This window comes from Ips typographus, linkage group LG1 (assembly GCF_016097725.1).
Source record: "Ips typographus isolate SLU linkage group LG1, UJ_Ityp_2.0, whole genome shotgun sequence".
NCBI classification, from domain to species: domain Eukaryota; kingdom Metazoa; phylum Arthropoda; class Insecta; order Coleoptera; family Curculionidae; genus Ips; species Ips typographus.
The window spans coordinates 25,902,565-25,923,003 of NC_138422.1; the positions used below are offsets into that span (position 1 = coordinate 25,902,565).

Below are 20,439 nucleotides of genomic sequence, written 5' to 3' on the forward strand. Positions count from 1 at the left end.
TTTTCGACTGCTGTATCTCTCTGATGATGGCTTAGTAGGTTAAACAGTGTGTTACAATTTAAAAAAAATTGAAATCGACCTGATATCAATTAATGCCATCAGGTACATGCCTAACTATATCAAACAAGAGATAAGGAAAAACTTATTTTAATTATATTCAGAATGCATAAGAAGTATACAGTGGCAGTTCATTTAGAAAATTGTGAAAGATGTGTGTTTAAAATAGCATAGTTTCTTAGTCTAAACAACTTTGCATGATTCTTCAAATCAATAATTAAATAATAATGATTAAAATAACAGTGTCACATTCTTCTCACTCTAGAACAATATTTCAGTTATTATGTTATTAAATCATGAACTAACATAATATTTTATATTGACGTAATCTATCACTGTTGTTGACAGGGTGTCTCATGACAAAACATTTTCGGAAATGTTTGCTCCCTTAATGGGACACCTTGTATATGTCTCATGTAACAAAAATTATAATCAACTGTGTTCTGAGATAATGACGTTTAAAAAATTAAATTTTCACACTTAAAAAACCAAATTTAATGACCAAATTGGTGACCAAAGAAACATTTAAAAAAAACTTAAATTCCTGTTAGTTAAACTAACATAAGAATTTTAACATGTTAGTTTAACTAAGTTAAACTAAGAAATGTTTAGACCCACAAATCAAGTTGTGGATCTAAACATTTCTTAGACGTACGAGTATGTATGCTTTATATCAAAATAATTTAGATTTATAGAAAACCATTCAAGAATTATAGGAATAAGTCGGGATACATTGACCTCGTCCTAAAACAACAACCAGAAACTTGTTTTCCTGCGGTACTTATCCACACACCTAATCTCGATTAGCGGTTTTAGTCCAGAAAAAAATTACATTACTATAAATATATTAAGTAAACAGTTATGCGCAACCATTTTGGTACTGCCACTCAGTGTCAAATTGACTAGAAAATAAAAAATGTCTCATACAACGTTTACCTACGACAATCGGGATCCTGCATCAAAAGTGTTGTTGGAGTACTCCAAGAAACACGAGGTAAGTACTATTTATTTGAGGTTGTTTATATCATGTTTTGTATAGGCTGATTTAAAATATTATTACTAAAATTAGGTGAAACCTAAATGTTGATTAAAACTTTTTTTTAATCCACCAGCGTAAAAGGTCTGTATTGATTTTCAGCTGCTTCCACTTTCAAATAATCAAATTAACCAACAAAAGTTTGGTTGGTTACTCGAATTTGGGACAAAAACTGCAATTTTTTTACTCAAATCAAGAATAATGAAGCTCAGGAGATGATCAAAATTCAATCAATCAAGACTGTCAGAGCCAAACTAGTTGAATATCGACACAGATTACACATTAAGTAAATCTAGAATTTGACATAGAATTAAAAAACAATGGGTTGGGTTTGTTACGCAAACTTGAGACATCCTGTATACCAGGTAATGAAGTACCTAAAAGTAAAATAAATACAAATATCTACAAGATTCGTATAAACACATTACAGAATCTTACATTACTCACACACATTTCAATGTAATCTTAGCGATCAAACATTCCTGTAACAAAATACATCAGAAACTGAACTTTTCAAATTTAATTCCATTTTGTAATACTGTTTGTTTTGTTTGTTGTTTGTTTTAATTTTGTTTGTTGTTGTTTTTAAATTTACTATCAATTTATTATTTTTACAGTTAGAGGGTAATTAAAAATAGTAATTTGTAGCCCTTAAACTCTCCTTTTGACTACCCTATATAATGTCAATACTGAAAATCGCAAAACCGAGTAATTTTCTCCTGTAGTACACACTGTATTTACAATTTTTGTTTTATTTTATATACATTTTTAATAATTTCTTGACGGTTATTATTTCGATCAAAAAAGCAATAGCCCATTTATTGTTTACTAAGACATTATAGTAAATAAACTAACAAATTCAATAATTATTTGTTGAAACCATTATCAAGTTTTTAAAAACAATTTTTTGTAAAATTTCATATTTCGTGCACATAAAACGAATAAAAATGTCTAGCAAATTATAATTTATTTAAATTGATCTTAAAATTTAAATAAAACTGTTTTTTGATAGTAAACAATCAGTAAAACTAACCAGTTTGGTTAAACTGGACAAAAATCATTTAATACTGTTTAATTAATTATTAATAATAGTACCAAAACACCTGAATGGGTAATTAACAACTATTTACACAATTGAAGACACTATTTTGTCATACATTCCTACTAGTGAATGTAAGGAATAATGTTAGAAGTTGCTTTTCTGTCTTAAAATTGTCAAAATTGACAACAGAAACGTACTGACTACTTTTAAAGTTGGAAATTAACATTACAAACTGTGTTCTTGACTTTATCTGTCTTTAGTTTGTTAAAACAGATAATTAGGAATCTATTACTATGGAAGTAGGAGATAATACTAAAAGTTACTATTCTGTGTTAAAATTTAAAATTGTCTTGTCTTGAGCTTGTCTCTGATGATTTTTGTACTGTTTTGTTGTTTTTGACAGAAAGCTTTATCTATCCTTATATCTCTTAATTTTGGTGTATCCAATACTTATTTCGCTTGACGAAATCAAAATTATTTTTTACACCCTGTAAAAAACTATAGTCAATATGGCAAAGATATTTTTACTTATTTAAAAAAAAAGATAAAGATTCTGCAAACTCATTAGAGGAACTAGAGAATAGAAGATTGCAGAATGAATCTTCAAGTAAACGGACAGGACCAATATGGTTATCTTTCATATTTTAAGATTTTGGAAAAGTATACAGGATGTTCAACACTATGGAAGTTATGCTAAATATTTAATTTAAATTTTGTCATTCTGTACATAAAAACCACACAGTTTCAATTTATATTCTATTAATTGTACTTAATAACAATTACTTAGGACAATGATGAGAGTATGACCACAAATGGTGGTAACCCAGTGAGTCGAAAAGAAGCCAGCTTAACAGTGGGTTACCATGGTCCTTTCCTTCTTCAAGATACCATCCTAATCGACGAATTGACCCACTTTAGTCGTGAACGTATCCCTGAAAGGGTGGTGCACGCTAAAGGTGCCACAGCATTCGGGTACTTTGAGGTCACTCACGATATCACTGAATATTCAGCTGCCACCGTATTTGCGGAAATTGGGAAGAAAACTCCCATTGCTGTCAGGTAAGTGCAGTAAACTGTCAAGAATTTGGTTCACCAGGTGCTTTGTAGGTTTTCTCAAGTAGCTGGAGAACGTGGCTACCCTGATACTTATAGAGACTTAAGAGGGTTTGCCATTAAGTTTTATACCGAGGATGGGATTTGGGACCTGGTGGGAAATAATAGTCCTATTTTCTTTGTCAATGACGCCATTAACTTTCCCATGTTCATGCACGCTTTGAAAAGGTACATCCGTCATCTCTTTTAGCTTATGTTACTTAAATTGGTTTTTGCAGGAATCCAGTGACTAACATTAGACCAGACTATGACGCTTTCTGGGACTTTGTCTCCTTAAGAACAGAAAGTACTCACCAAACTTTGCAATTGTTTACAGATCGTGGTATACCAGCTAGTTACCGAAAAATGCACGGTTACGGGGCTAATACTTTCTCCCTTATCAATGCTGAAGGGGTTTTCAGATATTGCAAATTTCACTACAAGTGCAACCAAGGTATACTCTTCAAGACAATTTTTTTCCAAAACCCTTCATTTAGTTGTCTAATTTTAGGTATAGAAAATTTGACTCAAAGTGAAGCGGATAGAATTGCAGGTCTTGATGGTGACTATTACGTCAGGGACCTTTACAATGCGATAGAGAAAGGGAACTACCCTTCATGGTCTTTTTATATTCAGGTTATCTTTCTGTTTGAGTTTTAGTGAATCATTGTTAACGATTTGTATTTGTGTTTAGGTGATGACCCCAGAACAAGCTGAAAAGAGTCCTTACGACCCTTTTGATCAATCTAAAGTATGGCTTCATCATGATTATCCTTTAATTCCTGTGGGGAGGTTTGTGCTTAATAAGAATCCAACTAATTATTTCGCCGAAGTGGAACAGATTGCTTTTGATGTGTCACATGTTATACCTGGTGAGTTTTTGATGGAAATGAGTAGAGGCACAAAAATCGTGAAAAAAAGCGCTTAAAAGCAAACTTCTTTTCTTCAAAAAAGTATAAAATTCTGTAAAAAATCCTTAAAAAAAATCACAACTTTTTCAAAGATGCAAATTTTTTTACTTTTAGACTGCTTTAGAAGTATACGGAAGATTTTAGACTTAGAAAACTTTCAAAATTGTTTTGAACTATTTAAGGAGCATTTGGAAGGTTTCTGGATAGTTTAAAGAGCCTATTGTAGGTTCTGGAAGCATTTGGAAAATCTTAGACGGTTCCAGAATTTCTTTGAAAGCTTTTTTTAAACTGTTTTGATATCTTTTGGGAGCATCTAGACTAGTTGAAGAGCATTTGAAAACTTTTACCCCGTTTTGGACTTTTGACTGCTTGGGAAGCATTTTAAAGTTAGTAGTGTATTAAAACATTTAAGCAAGCAAAGTTTTTGAACAGTTTAAAGAGCATATTGAAGGTTCTGGAATGCTTTAGAGGCATTTGGAAATTCTAGATGGTTTTGAAAGGTTTTCGACTGTTTTAGAAGCATTTTGGAGTTTCTGTAGTGTTTTGAAATCTTTTTAGACTAGTTTAGGAGCATTGAAGGTTCTGTACTGCTTTCAAGTCATTTTAAATCTTGTAGACGGTTTTAGAAAGTTTTGGAAGCTGTTAAACTGCTCTAGAAGCATACAGTAGCTTTGAGACTGTCTTGAAATCTTTGGAGAGCTTCTACAGGGTGCTCCAGTTTTAAATGTCAATAATTCACCAATCCATAGCCAATTAAAAAATAAGTTGACATTCATTATGTCATTTTCCTGAAAAGTGCTTCCTAAGGAAAATACAGCCCTTCAAATTTCTGTTTAAAAAATCATTTTTTTTGTCATAACTGTCAAACCGTTGGAGCAATATTGATCAAATTTGGAACAAGCACTTTATTACACGTTATTACGGTCAAAGACCCAAAACTAACCCAACCCAACTTAAAAATTGTCTTGGAAACGGAAAATTCACATGTAGCCAGTTTTCATAGTTTCCAGACAAACGGAGACTTTAGTTTTGAAAATTGAATTAGAAAAGATAAAAATTTCAGAAGCTTAAAAATTGTGTTTGTAACCAGTTTTCATGCAAATCGAGAAACTTTAATACTAAAAATTGACTTGTAGACATCAAAACTACTGCTTCAAGAATTTGTTACTACAAATTCATACATTTAAACCTTAAAAATTGACTTGAACCCCAAAATGTGACTGAACTGTATGTATGTAATGAAAAGTGACATCAGAAGCTTAAAATTTGCATTTGAAGTAAGTTTTCATAATTTGAAGACAAATTTCAATATTTTAGTCTTGAAAATAGTCTTAGATGCAGGACATTGACATTAGATTCATGAAAATTGTCTTGAAAACGAACTTTTCATGATTATTACTTTGCTTTTAATTTTCTTCGAATTCTGGACTATTTTTAGTGCTTCAAAACTGCTTTCAGCTTGGAAAATCAAGTTTCAAGGCTATCTTGACCAAGTTATTGACATAGCAAACTTAAAAAACAATTTTTACATTCTTCATAGACTTAAAATAGCATTCCAAGCTTTGTCACTATTAAATCGACTTCTAGACAACTCAGTGCTAAAAATTCGGGTATTTCTTAATAAACTAGACTGTTTTTAGTGTTTTAAGGCTGTTTTCAGTTCCTCAAATCGAGTTTCAAGACTATCTTTATAAAGTTTTTGACTTATCAGGCCTAAAAGCCAGTTTGTCAACTGACCATAATCTTGAAAATTTTATTTCAAGCTTCTTCACTATTAAATTGACTTCTACACTCATAGGTGCATTAAATTGTAGCATCTCTAAGAAATTCAGACTGTTTTTAGTGCTTTTTAAGGCTGAAAACTCGAGTTTAAGACTATTTCCAAAAGTCAAGTTTCTTCAGTAATAAAAGTAAAAAATGTTGGTATCACATGCTACAATAATAGTCTTGAGAACTAATTTTTAGAAATAAAATAGTCCGAAAATTTAATTTACTTCTAGTCTTGTTGTCCAGTCCAGAAAATTGAGTTGTACACCAATTAAAGTCTTGAAAATATACTTTTGGACTCAGTTCTAGCATTAAAAGTCAACTTTTATATTATTTTTAGTAGTAAAAAATGAGTTTCATGCACAATACAATCTTTGTCTTGATTTCCGGACTTTTTTTAGTTCTTGAATGCCAGTTTCAGACATTCAACCAGGATGGCAGTCTGAGAAAGCGAATCATAAGACCATTCCTAGTAGTAAAAAAGTTTTTAGACTATTCAGTACAAATTTGGACATTCAAGACTTGTGAAAACAAGTCTTGAATGTTCAGTTTTAAACTATAAAACGATTTTTTAAATGGAAATTTGGAGGACTGTATCTTCCTTTGGAAACGTTTTTCAAAAAATTGACATAATGCAAGTCAAGTTATTTTTTGATTGGCTATCAAATGGTGAATTATTGACACTTAAAACTGGACCACACTGTATAGATAAGCTGAAAAACATTTGGAAGCTTTTAGACTGATCTAAAAGCTTTTGGAGCACAGAAACACGTCATTTGACAGGCTGTTTGTAAGCTTTTGCAAGGCATTTTAGAGCTTCTCTAATGTTTTGAAAAGCTTTTTTTTAGACTACTTCAGAGCATTTGGAAATTATTTGGTCAAATTTGTAAATTGATACTCGCCCATTTTGCAACAGATAATTGGTATGTTTTTGTCCCTCAGAAGCCTTGAATATCTCAATACAAAATAAAACCATACAAAAAATAGCAGCAAATAAGCACAAAAAAACAAAATTAAACACAAAAAGAAAAACAAAACAAAAAAAACAAAAAAAATCTGTCAAATGACGGGTTTTTGCGTAAATCGTTATATGTCAAAGATTAGTTGCTATTATTATTTACAAAAAGCAAAATTCCTAGAAATGCGGACTCTAAAAATGAGTATATGAAAATGCAGGTTTTATAAATTTACTAGTCATTCTAACTACTGGTCCTGTAAAATGTATTTCAATATAAAATAATATACAATCAGTATACCTCCAACTTTAAGTCAAAAACAGTTTAAGCAATCTAACTCAAGTTATTTCAATATTAAATATTTTGTCAAAAAGAGTAATTTTGAAGTCCGTATGTATGTATAGTATTTGCGATTGTTGCAATTTTGAATTGTTGTCAAAGAGTATCTTGTTTTTTACTTAAAACCTTGTCAAATGTCAAAAAATAAGTTTGACAGAAGATGTAATTAAGCGAAGTCTACTTTGTGAAACGTTGTGTGTCTTTCAAATAATAGACATCTCTTCTCTCAAAGAATTTCAAGATATTTTTTATCTCAATCTTTTAGTTGCAGTTGCACGTTAGTATTTTAAATCGTTTTAGAATCAAGGCAGCAATCATGACAAGTTACTGAGAAACTGATTAATTTGATTATGATATCAATATACTTAAAATCCAACTTTGCAATTTTATGAATGTAATTAAAACACAGTATCCTTTAGATTGCTGTAGTAAGGAAATTCATTTAGTCCACGTTTTGCTTGATTTGCCGAGATAATGAAATATTATTTAATCAAATTTTTTTGTTGGCATTGAGAATGGTGCAATCTGAAATTGGCCGAATAATCGCAAAGTTAAAAATAAATTTTTTGGGTAAAGGACACGCAAATATACGCGATGTGTTTACTGTTTACAAGTTCGCCCACCAGCGCTTGTAAACCTATTTCGACACGACACTAGAGTATTTTTAGAGTCCGACTTTGTCACTTTTAATAAATACATCCAGACACCCGGGATTCAGAATTAATTGTTTTACTCATCACCCTTGGCAATGGACTGTAATGAATCAACGTGCCTTTCCTCTTAGTCTAAACATACAATAATTTTCTGAAAATGACTAAAAAAAAGTCTTGTCAACTCAATATGTTTTCTTCCAGGTATCGACTTTTCACCAGATAGAATGCTACAGGGTAGGATTTTCAACTATGGAGATACCCAAAGGTACCGGCTGGGTATAAACAGTGGCCAACTACCAGTTAATTCACCATTTCAAGTAAGTATAACATCAGAAATTTACGAGACATTTTTACTGCCGCCGAATAGCCTATAAAGCCATTTGTCATATTTATCGGTTCGAAATTTATTTTCTCAAAGCCCGGTTTGTTGTTGTTGAAATAGCTGGTGCAGTTAATCACCCAGTCGATTAAAATGTCGTCCATTACATGAACCCGTTTACAGATACATAATTACAACAGAGATGGAGAGTCCACGATTATCAGTCAGGGTGGTGCACCCAACTATTTCCCTAACAGTTTCAACGGACCTAAAAACGATAAAAGAGCCAGAGCTTTGGCTCCTAAAATCCCTCTGAGCGGTTTGGTGGATCGTACTGACTATGGCTTAATTGATAATTATACCCAAGCCAGACTATTGTGGACGAGGGTAAACCTGATAAATCCTGATAAAACCATCTTATAAAATAAGTTTTCAGGTTATTAAAGAGGATGAACGCAACAGGACTATTGAAAATTTGCTGAGTTGGTTAAGGCAGACTAATAGCGTCATAGCGGAGAGGGCAATTTCCAACATGTTTGAAAAAGTCGACTCAGAACTTGGAGCTCGGTTGAGAGAAGGTCTCAGACAGACTCACACTTCCACTGAAATTTCTTTTTAATGGCTACCTAGAAAGACTCGCTGAAATACATGAACGGACATGATATGGCATAATAAAACTGACTTGAAAAATCGATTATTATTCCCTTTGACTGAAAAAAGACAGTATTGCTAATTATTAAAGCAAATTGTAAATATTTAAAGTTGACAGCCTCAAACTAGGTTCAGTCATCATTCATTCACACTCAAAGTGGAAATCTTTTGACTCTATATCTAGTTTCAAAGCTAAAATCTACATAAGATAAATCACAGCTTGGTAATTTTGGACTTTTACTAAGACTACTGACTAATTTTCCAGTTGGAAAGAGTTTTCTATGGCTATTTATAGTCCATTTTTATTATTTAAAACCAATAGTTTGCATCATATTGGTAAGGCAGAAATGGCCCTGCAAGTTTTTAAATATTCACCAATTTGGTTCAATAATTCTTTTTGCAAAATTTCCATTCCTGCAATACATGGTAATTCTATTTTAGCATATCTTAATTTGGTCTGTTATTGGGTTCTTCATAAATGTAGTTATTTTGGTTTTTCTGATAGGAGTTCCAGCTTTTTTTATTTGGCATACGATAGCAGTACTCACTTTTAAAACCCGTGATGCTCTACAGGGTGTGACCGAGGTGTTGTCAAAAAATTCGGTCTAACGCCATTTCTCGCAAAAATAGTATATTACGTAATTAGTGCTGTAAGAAGCATTTTACGTACGATATTCAAAAAGTTACGCACGAGTTACGTTACACCATGAGTGTGTAAAATGCCTTAGAGCACGTGTGACGTACTATACTTTACCTACGACCAAATGGAAAGTCCTGTTTTCGCATTTCATATAATTCAGAGTAACTTTTCATTAAAAAAGTATATTTTCAACGTATTGACATCCTATTTGTACTAATCATAGGTATTATGCCACTAAAGAAAAAATAATAACGTAATAAAAAAAACTACTTATTTAAATAATTATTAGTGTTGTTCTTAAAATAATTATTTATGGTGACATTACAGTTATTAAGAAGAAAGGGAAAACTATCAGTAATATTACTTGATGTGTTTGCTATTGCAAATAATATTCTAGACGAAGTGGTAGTTACTTAAAACTGTATGAACAATATATTACGCAATGATCTCCATCTAATATACTCTGATAAAGGAAGAAATGTAAACAAAATCAATTTTTCCTAGCATTAGAGCGATAGTTTGTGGCCGATCTTAAAACTGTGCGCTTTTTTTACAGCTGTGCGTTTTTTTACAACTGTGCGTAAAGAGGTTCATTATGTAACGGAAAACTATGCGTAATTAGGTCGTAGGTAAACGAACATAAAATACTACTGCTGTGTAAAACTAAACGTTTACTTTTATCAGCAATAGGCAACCATATGATAGTAATCTTATGGTTGCTTTAAGATAATAGTTATATACAGGGTGTTTCACAATAAATGCATCATAATAACCCAAGTTTGCAACATAAACTACGGTCCGAAGTTGAAGAGTAAAGGTTTGAACAAAAATTGTAATTTTTGAATAGCTTCAAAACTTCAAACTTAGAGTATCTAATATTCTGATCTAGTAAATTTTGAAAAAAAGGAGTTTCTCCTAGTTCCTGTTTCTACTTAATAGCTAACTATAAAATTGTTTATTTGGGTTTGTTAAAATGGAAAATAGTTTTGTAATTTACTAAAAATGAATGTTTATTCAACAATAGCATTATTAACGTTTAAAAATATTATCAAAATACAAGTAGGTAGATAGAAGGTAGGTCCAAAGTTGTGGAACAAAGTTAAAAATTTTTAATACTTAAAAAAAGGTAAAAATTAGTTATTTGTTTTATAAAGCGAAAAAGTATGAGGCAGTAAATGTGCATTTTCGCCGAGTCAAACACATAATTTTTTCGCCGATTATTTAACTTTTTATATTTAAGTAGTAATACACCTCTCCTATTTCTAATAATGAAAACTGTCCACCTATGATGTACCTACAACAATAATTATACCTGTTTGGTTGCTATGATTACGATCTTAAATAGACATCTTAAATAAGCCAAAATTGACATCTAAAAGTTTCGTCAAATTTATAAGTTGTTTCTTCATGATGGAGACTATGGAGAGTGACGACGATGTACCACTAACGCCTCCGGAGGTGCGAGAAGCAGCCAGGAATGTAGAAATTAATCTCCTACCGGAAAAATCGAAAAAAATATATAAAGACACATACTGCCGTTTTATGGATTACCGGAAGAACAAGAACATCGGTTCGTTTTCAGAAAACGTGTTAATCGCATATTTTGCTGAGCTGTCTCAAAAACTAAAGTCTTCTACATTGTGGAGTGTATATTCTATGCTCAAATCCACCTTAAGCACTCATCATAATGTAGATTTGGCAAAGTATTTGAAACTAAGGGCTTTTTTAAAAAGCCAGAAAGATGGATACCAACCCGAAAAATCTAAGGTGTTTGAGAAGGAAGAAGTTATTAAATTTTTATCGGTAGCTCCAGATGCCAACTATTTATCAACCAAAGTAAGTTTCAGAACTTTGGATCGAATTTTAAGTGAATAACCAAGTATTTTTGTCTAGGTTGCGGCGGTTCTTGCGATTGCCGGAGCATGTAGAAGTGACGAACTTGTGCGAATGCAATTAGATGATATTGAAGATATGGGCAATAAGCTATTAGTTTCCCTTCCTGATACCAAAACGAAGAGACCGAGATCTTTTGTGGTATCAGAACACCTGGACATGTATAGAAAATATGCTTCTTATCGTCCTTCTGGATTTGAAAGCCGAAGATTTTTCTTCAGATCTTGGAGGGGTAAAGCATTAAAACAAGTTGTTGGAATTCATAAATTTGGTGCTATGCCACAAGAGATAGCAACTTATTTAAAACTACCAAATGCTCAGAAGTACACTGGACATTGCTTTAGAAGGACGTCTGCTACTTGGCTTGTTAATTCTGGAGCTGACATCACAATGCTAAAAAGACATGGAGGATAGAAGTCCACAAGTGTTGCTGAAGGCTACATAGAGAAATCAGTCGAAAGCAAAAGTGTGATTAGTGAAAAAATTCTAGCGAATATTCCCACCTGCAGTGACAGTGGGAAGAGAAAAGATGAAACTTCTAGTTCATCGGTGTATTTGAAAAATAGTTCTAACGAAGTGAACGACAAATCAATAATAATAGAAGGATGTTCTCATTTTACTGTTAATGTTTATAAATAATTATAGGTATATACTATTGAATGTTTGACTCCAAAAATGTTATAGTGTTTGGTGTTTTTTCTTAATAAATGTTAAATTTTATGTTGTGTAAACGATGTCATATTTATATTGTCCCTGCGCCAGGTAAGCGGCAGTAAAAAATTTTTACTGCCTAGGCAGTAAAAGTGGTTGTTTACAGCCTGTCGTTAGGCACTAAAACGACAGGTTTACTGACAATCGGCGAAAAATTAAATTTTTAAGACTTAAAAAAAGGTAAAATCAAATTATAAACCAAAAATAGAGCCATGGCTAAAGCGAACGTGCCTTGTTGTACCCATTTGGATTTAAAGGGTCAGGAAAGCAAAAGATTACTATCGTATCTTTACCACTCAGCTCTATATTTCTTGCTCCTAATCGATCGATAACGAGTCAAACAAGAACAGCTTGAGGCTCTATTAGCGCGAAACCAACCCCATACTTCTGCAACCCTGATAGGCAAAGATCAACTGTGGCACTTTCGACAGGCAACGTCAGAGCGGATCCTTACGTGACTCCCCCACCCCTGTCTTACCACCCAACGCCCCCTTTACTGTGTGGGAGAAAATTCGATTAGGAACAGTCCGCCCACTCTTTTCAAAGTTGTTGCTGATGAGAAAATCAGCGATTGGACTGCATATGTAGAGAAGGGACAGACGAAAGGGTTGTAATTGTGCACTCATGCGTGAATTTATTGGAAATGAAATCCACATAAGTATCAAGAGAACAGGATAAAACAGAAGATGGGCCGCACATATGCCTTCAGAGACATGTGTGACTGTTGGGGCTGTAATAAATAAACCGGCGTTTCAGGTTTCAGGTTTTGGTTTGCCACTGTGCCACCGGTATATTCCATTAAAGAATGTCAGCTGGTTGCTCAGACTGGGAATAGTATATTACATACTCAGGTAGAAAGTGTTTGATTTCTGTCGAGAGACTAGGTGACTAGGTAGTACTTTATCTCGAGACAGAAAATAAACTTTCTACCGTGGTTTGTATACTATTTTATTTTCAACCATTTACCAAAATCTCATCAAACTTTTAATAAATCATTCAGCTGAAATATTGATTGCTAATAGTCTCTAACGATAAGGTAGTATAATTACGAGTAGCTATGACTTCAACCATAATAAACTACTGGTGATTTGTTTACAATATTGACAACGTCATTATTGTGCTATTCACCGCCCTCTGTACAAGAAAGCCTAGAATGCCACTTTTAATGGCGGCGTTAGCGGTTTTCGTTTTGTACACAAACCTATACAGATGCAGTAGAAAATATGTTTTTTTTTATTTTTTCGTGAAATTGATTAGAAGTTGTGAGTGAAAAATCAAAGAACGCTTCATTCCTGATCCAGATATGTATAGATATGGCTTTTTATACCCAATAAAGTCCAGCCAAAGCAAGTTTGGTTAGAACCCTTTGTCCTGGAAAGTACAACAAACTAATGTGAAAACTGCTCAATCAAAGAAAATTTGGAAATCCTTGAAGCTAGGTAAGCAAAACTGGTAAATGGGTTTTATATTATTACCAAGACCTTTCTTTTAAAATGTAAATGTGCCAATGGAACTTCTAAAAGCTGTCCTGTTTCTTCAGAGTAAACCTTTGTTGCCCTCAAAATGCAGGCGGCCTCAAAATGTAACTCACATACGTATGTATGTAAGAGGCAATAAGTTTACTGAAGGAGAAAGCATATTGTACTTACCACTGAGTATTGTGTTGGAGTAAAATCATTCCAGTTCAAAGCTTTCAACCACTGTTGGGTTCGAGCAGGGTCTTTTGGAAAATAAAAGACTGACACTTTTGGGCCTTTCACCAAATTGCTTTTACAATTTGGCAAACAACAATAGAATTTAAGTTAAAAAACCAACAACAAATTATAGAACAATGAAGGAACAATAACAATAGTGATAACACAATAAAATGAACACAAACTATACTTTCACTAGAACCATCAACATATAAACAACAATATATAATAGCAAACAAAAATTACTTTGGCAAGTAATCCCAAGTCTTGACTCTAAACCTTAAAAATTAATTTAATCATGGAAAAACTCAATTTCCACAATACAAACAAATGCAAACTGTCAACCACTATTTCGGCCATATTGGAATTTTTGGCATGCACCTTCTTGGCTTTCTTGTACAGAGGGCGGTGTGCTATTCCGTCTTTAATATTTTGAGCTGAAACGTTTCTTAAAGTGCTTTTAACATGGAGATTTCTGAAGACGCAGATGTTACTCATCATCACCTGAGCTGCGAGCTGTTGCAGAGGTGGCGGAACAGTCTCTTAACTATAAAAGGTAAGCCCAGATATGACAAAACGCATATTGACATTCACCCGGCTGGAAAGTGACATTTACCCGTGTGGAAAGTGAGTACTTTCCGCCCGGGTGGAAAGTAAAAGCAGGTAATTTTCATCTTTCCACCTGGTTTACACATAAGAAATAACGTTATTACATACCTGGTTGAAAATAAAAATATTTAAATTTGTGAGCTGTGATTGTCAGAGCACCAAACAGGATAAAATTGACCGACTTGGACCTCTTGGAATAACCCATAAGAAAGCACATTCAGCGAACAAAAAATACTCTAACAATGTTTGTTTACGTATAGGTTTCCTTGGCGAAAACAAGCGCCCTAGAAATTTGGATTATTTTTACGGCCCGGGCGGTAAAGTAAAAATGAACCATTCAGGTTGTTCGAACTTTTCCATCCAAAAAATAATCTGTGCGTAAAAAATTGTAGGTACCTACCATATGGGCCAAAAATAGTCTTCTTTCAGCCTTTTATACGTATATAATTGGTGTCACAAACTGTCAGGCAAGATACATCCAAAAATATTAGACAAATTTCTTATAAACATACCCTCTTAAGTGCCCTTTCATCGAGATACAGAGCGTGTCAAAATTGTAAAAATAATGTTTTTTGTGCGACAGTTTTTGAAGGAAAATGGCATTTTATGACCAAAAAACATATATTTTTAATGAATTAAAAACATTTACACTATAAGTAAAGTAAATTTTAATAATTATTAACGAAATTAAATTTAACAATTAACTAGTCATTGACAGTTTCAAAATTTTCGACATTGATTAATGTTTGATTTACTTTTAAACTTTTAAAAAGCGTTCGAAAAAATGTTAAATCGGTCCATTTTGATCATAATTTTCTAATAACAATCGGTTTTTTAAAAAATTAACAGAAGTAAGTAATTATTGATACAGAATTGTGATTTCTAAATGAACATCCAAATATTATTTGGGTTATTGTCCTTATTTCTGTCTGCTTCACCTTTTTGCGAACATTAATAATAAGTTTATCATTTCAGTTAGGAGTATTAAGACATCCAATGGTATAAACAATATTTTTCATCTTTGCATTAACATCTTAGAATTGTTTTCTAAAATACTTGTTCAGGATAAGTTGGAAAAACTATGAAGATTTAAGTTACCATTTTACGATATTTGTACCTATAACTTTTCCAATGACTTCGTTTATCATTTTTTATCTCTAATACATTCTAGATTCAGTTTGTTTTTCTATTTGTGAGTCTTACCCGATGGAATTTAGAAATATCACTTATATTTCAGAAACGGTACATTCAATTTTAGAATAATAACATTGATTTCAGAAATTGCAAATTGTATTTTAGAATAGTTTCTTGTATTTCAGAAAAGATCAGTCGGATTTTTGACACGGTCATTTGAAATTTGGAAAATTAAAGTTGTATATCAGAAACCTTGTTATTCATGTTGACGCTTTGTTACTCGTAATTGTTACTATAGAGCAATTGGCTCTTTATACAGGGTTAGCCACCCAAACCATTAATTAAAAGTTTATCAAGATATTTATTTTAATTGGAACACCCTGTATATTATTGTATTTTGAACCGTCCTATCACTTTCAACGGTTTTCGAAATAATGGCTGCATTCGTTTTCAAGCTCTATAGAGCGAGCAGAGCGTTTTTGACGTCACAATGACGTAATTTGGCAAAAACCATAATTTGACCAATTGTCAAATTACGTCATTGTGACGTCAAAAAAGCTCTGTTTGCTCCATGAAGAGTGAAAACTAATGCGGCCATTGTCGTTTGAAAAATGACATTTTTAGTTTTTGGAGTGTCATACCTCCTAATCTAAATAAGATAGAGCAAAACGGTTTGCATGTTTTTATCTTAACTTTTTGAGATCTATTGCGTGGACATATTAGAAAATTTTGTGTTTTACTAATATAAAATAAAATTAAAATAAAAATATTTCCAAATGATAGAACTCAAAAAGTTAAGATAATAACATACAAGCCGTTTTGCTCTATCTCATTCTGGTTAGGAGTTATGACACTTGAAAACCTGAAAGTGTTATTTTTAAATCATCAATATCTCGAAAACCGTTGTAGATAATTCCAGGTTATGGATACATAAAAAATATTGGAAATCGATATACTTTTAATGAACGCTTTTGGTGGCTAACCCTGTATATTTTATATAAATTAATACTCCGGATAGGCAAGTTTTTTACCTGTGTGATATTAAATTAAAAAAATGAACTAATAACCACACAGAAACATAATAAAATTCTGGAATTGAAATAACCTTTCCTGAAATACATACAACTCACGTTTTCTAAAATCAAATTTACGATACTGAAATACAAGTTTTAAATTCTCAGATCCAATTTATATTTTCTAAAATCCAAGTGATATTTTCTAAACTACATGGATAAATGGTGTAGAGCTTACCACAGCCCTACATTTTTACCCATTACTTTTCATTTATTAATAAGTCCTCCATCCTATAATCTCCAAAAACAAAAATTATAATATATACTCTCTTTAGTGGTTTTGTGGGTTTATCCGGAAGTGAAAAAGGAAAGATATGTGTTTCTATTTATTGGTTTCGTGAGACATATCAGCCACAGTATCAGCAAAAATTCAAACTAAATTAGGATCACATCAAAATTCACAATTCTTTGCAATTTCATTACTACCTTAAGTGGAGTGTTTTGTGAGATATTTTGCTCTTTTGAAACCGGTGAGTCTCTTCCGAACAGGGCTCATTTTCACTCTTTTTCATCAAGTTGTACCAAAAAACAGAAAGGTTCTGGTTCTGTAAAGCAAGTTCCAACACCCATTTAATCTAAAATATGTAACTTTTCTAAAATCCTGAGTGTTCTGGAACGCAGCGTGAGATACCCTCTATTATTTGTCTAGTTCGTTGAAATTAGGTAAGACTGGATTGGATGGATTATTTAGAATTCATCTAAAATTCAAAAATTAACATTAAAGAAATTTAATTTATCAAGAAGACGGCATATGTACAATAATAAGAGAAGAACAAATTTGAAAGTAGGCCATTTCCAAGTTGGCCTTTTGTCTATTACGTTTATAACAAATAATAGAAGAAATCGTTGAGAAATGGGTTAGTTGCCCATTTAACAAATGACAAAGGCCGATTCGCGTTGTTAACTCACAAAAGGCCGCTCCCTGCAACATGGGGCCGCTCCTCGCCATTATCGCCACGCTTCGTTCAGAACGACCTATCCAGGGGGTCATTTGGAAAATTTGAAAATTAAGGTCAAACAAAATTACAGCGTTTAAATTGCTTTACTTTCAGCCAGGCACTCATCGGTGTATTTTATCGGTGGTGTGGTACAGCAAGAATCTACGTAGCAAACTTCTTTTTCAGAAGATCAAAAATTTGACGCCCCCTAATATTTCGTCCTTCTGGTTCTTCTACGCCTTTGCGTCAGCACTTAACACTCCTATTGGCCAACTGTACCAAAAGTGGCCGGTCTGGTACTATCGTGCTAGCAACAAGTACCAAAGTACCACCTATCGTCCTCGAATCGTATTAAGAGAGCAGAACTACGGTACGATGTAAACGTAAAAGTACTAAAGAGACAAATTCCTTTTTCAGGCAAGATATACGGGTCAAGCTTCGTTAAGTTAAGGGCATGTTGCCAAGTACTCTGGCTGTACCGTAAGTGCGTTGGTACCTAAATCGTTGCTGTTATTGCAGATTTTCTTCTGAGAGTTAAAGCTACATCAATTTAAGTACACTGATTGTTTATCACGGTGAAGCAATACTTGGTGATTATAAACAGAAAGTTAGATCTGACAACGTTGTTCTGCAGAATGCAGGCACGTGCACACGTTTCGTTAACTCTTCGGCTAAGTTCTGTTGTCCTGATGTTAAGGCCACGTGAGCTGATGAACACTCCCACGCAATTTTTATCAATATCACACACACGAATCATTGAATGTAAAATTGGCAAAATCAATCAAGTTTCCTTTTCATTACAGAAATCAACATCAAGGTTCATTACTCACCCGCACCTAGAGGTAATATCAATTAACCGCCTATTGTCGGCTATTTATTATCATTTTCACAGATTTATTTGCACTCGCCTGTGAAACTGGATTATTTTTAGGAACAGCACTCTATTCCAGAATTGTTTACTATTAAGTTTCAACGCGACGTATCCACCAAACGGCCGTTGCGGTTTATAATAATCGCCCGATAATGGAGCCAGTTCAGTAATTTACAGCCGATTAAGAGGTTCTGGTATTTTTTGAAACTGGGAAACGGTTTTCCGGAAGTTTATTTGCTTATTTTTGGCTCTTGGATAACTGGGAAAATACTAGTAGAAAAGCAAGTTGCAAGTAAATAGCAACTTTGAGGGAAAGCCAATATAAACAAAAATGTTTTTAAGAATAATGTTTATTTAAACTGTTGGATAAAGATTGATCAATAATAGAATGAGTTGATAAGACTAGATAAGGAATGTTACACATATTGAGAACCACGTATTATTGGTCACAATCTACTTTATGCAAAGAAAGCCAGTGAGAATATTTTAAAAATTTGAAGAGATAATTATTTTTATGTAATTTAAGATAAAGCATTTTAAAAAATCTACACTACAATGGTTTATTTGTACAATATTTTGTGATTTTATCAAAACACTGCTTTTTGGAAACTAAAATATATGTACAAAATATATGTTATGTATTGCAAGCTTTTGGAACATGTAAGAAATGCAAAAATTGCAAGAAAATATTTTGCAGAAATAAATTCAGCCGCTATTTATACAATCATTAATTACAGCGTTAATAAATTAAAATTTACTGTAAAACTTAGCTAAAATTCGGAATTAGTAAGTATAATAATTTGAAAACGGAAGCAGAAACCAAAAAAATGCAAAGAAATTTGTACAAGTTGAAACGGAAATTGCTGGCAAAACAACCACAAAACCACACATGTTCAATCATACATGTTTTGGGGTTGCTAAAAGAGAATAGGTTTTATATGCAGTATTATATTTCTATCAAATTATTCTAGTACAATTGCGGTCTTTATTAAGTACTTACAAATGTTTGAAAAGCAATTCGTAAAAAGTACAATTTCTGAAAAACGAAATTTTAAAAAATGTTCAAATACTTTCTTACATTATTTTGCAATACCCTGTTTTCTACCTCATTTGTACCTACTATATTTCAATTTTGACTCGTTGATGAGTCCTATAAATAGATAGTTATACTTCCAAAATAAATAAACGTTCTGTACATTTATGACTGTTGAGGTTCATAATAATGAAAATTTAATGAGGCAACTTTAGTAGTAATTTACGGGCACTTAAACAGTCGGTAATTTTCACGTTGAAAAGTCGATTTTTAGAAAGTAAACCCATTTATTTTAAGAATTAGTATGATTCGGAAGTGAGTAGTAAAATTGCAGGAATAACTACATTCTTAGAGTACGTTTGACGCCAAATATTCTGAATTTCACTGATGACGACTATGACAACTAGACAACCTATAGCAATTTTAATACCCCAACGAACTTGTCTTGTTTTTAGTGTTTATTAAATTCCAGAGGCTTTGGACATAAATTAGTTTTATTAATTTTGATTTTTGAGGATAACTATTGGTCTAGATTCTAGAACAAATGAATACAAGTATTCAAAATAACTGTTATTTTGATCGTTGTTCAAGAGACGCAAAATAGCTGTTACTTCTAATTTCAAAATTATCAGAACAAAGATTTGCTAGAAAATGCGATAAAGTGGTTCAAGTACTAGAAATATTAGTTAGTAGTAAGTAATAAAATACGTATAAAACACATATAAAATACTTTCAAAATAAAGCTGGTAGAACTGGAAATTTGTAGTTTTAGTTTTGGCTACATATTTAATCGAAAATACAAGATAAAAATTTAAAAAAAAATTTATTCAGAAGTGTGTACCAACATCAATGACAACCAAAAAAAAAACATTAATTACATTAGACTAAAGTTGATTTGACGTTTATTGTTGCGTTAGTAGTAATGAACAATATTACCAAACCGTGACGATTTTTCTGTCAAACTGTTATTCATACATTTTGCTCTTGACATGGGCTTAAGATTGGCGTAAATTCTATTTT

At 32.4% G+C, this 20,439-nt stretch overlaps 3 protein-coding genes and 2 long non-coding RNA genes across 5 annotated transcripts in view; 3 read left to right on the forward strand and 2 right to left on the reverse strand.

Annotated features, from left to right (window-relative positions):
• Positions 1-20,439, reverse strand: part of LOC145740284 (xaa-Pro aminopeptidase ApepP-like) — a 50,936-nt gene that overhangs the window by 28,085 nt on the left and 2,412 nt on the right. The window lies entirely within an intron of this gene.
• Positions 895-8,864, forward strand: LOC145725641 (catalase-like). The gene is made up of 9 exons (XM_081974467.1): positions 895-1,051; positions 2,923-3,194; positions 3,243-3,416; positions 3,467-3,681; positions 3,739-3,863; positions 3,922-4,099; positions 8,055-8,170; positions 8,356-8,559; positions 8,609-8,864. The coding sequence occupies exons 1-9, from the start codon at positions 974-976 to the stop codon at positions 8,789-8,791; spliced, it is 1,545 nt and encodes a 514-aa protein (XP_081830593.1). The 5' UTR covers positions 895-973; the 3' UTR covers positions 8,792-8,864.
• On the forward strand, positions 9,005-11,962 carry LOC145725648 (uncharacterized). The gene is made up of 2 exons (XM_081974480.1): positions 9,005-11,299; positions 11,357-11,962. Exons 1-2 carry the CDS (start codon positions 10,871-10,873, stop codon positions 11,768-11,770), a joined length of 843 nt encoding a protein of 280 aa, XP_081830606.1. The 5' UTR covers positions 9,005-10,870; the 3' UTR covers positions 11,771-11,962.
• Positions 14,069-20,171, forward strand: LOC145726495 (uncharacterized). The gene is made up of 3 exons (XR_014177607.1): positions 14,069-14,317; positions 17,702-18,357; positions 18,408-20,171. It is a non-coding gene; the product is annotated as an uncharacterized LOC145726495 (long non-coding RNA).
• LOC145726501 (uncharacterized) lies at positions 17,290-17,745 on the reverse strand. Its single transcript, XR_014177608.1, has 2 exons — positions 17,624-17,745; positions 17,290-17,552 (listed from the first exon to the last, which is right to left on the reverse strand). It is a non-coding gene; the product is annotated as an uncharacterized LOC145726501 (long non-coding RNA).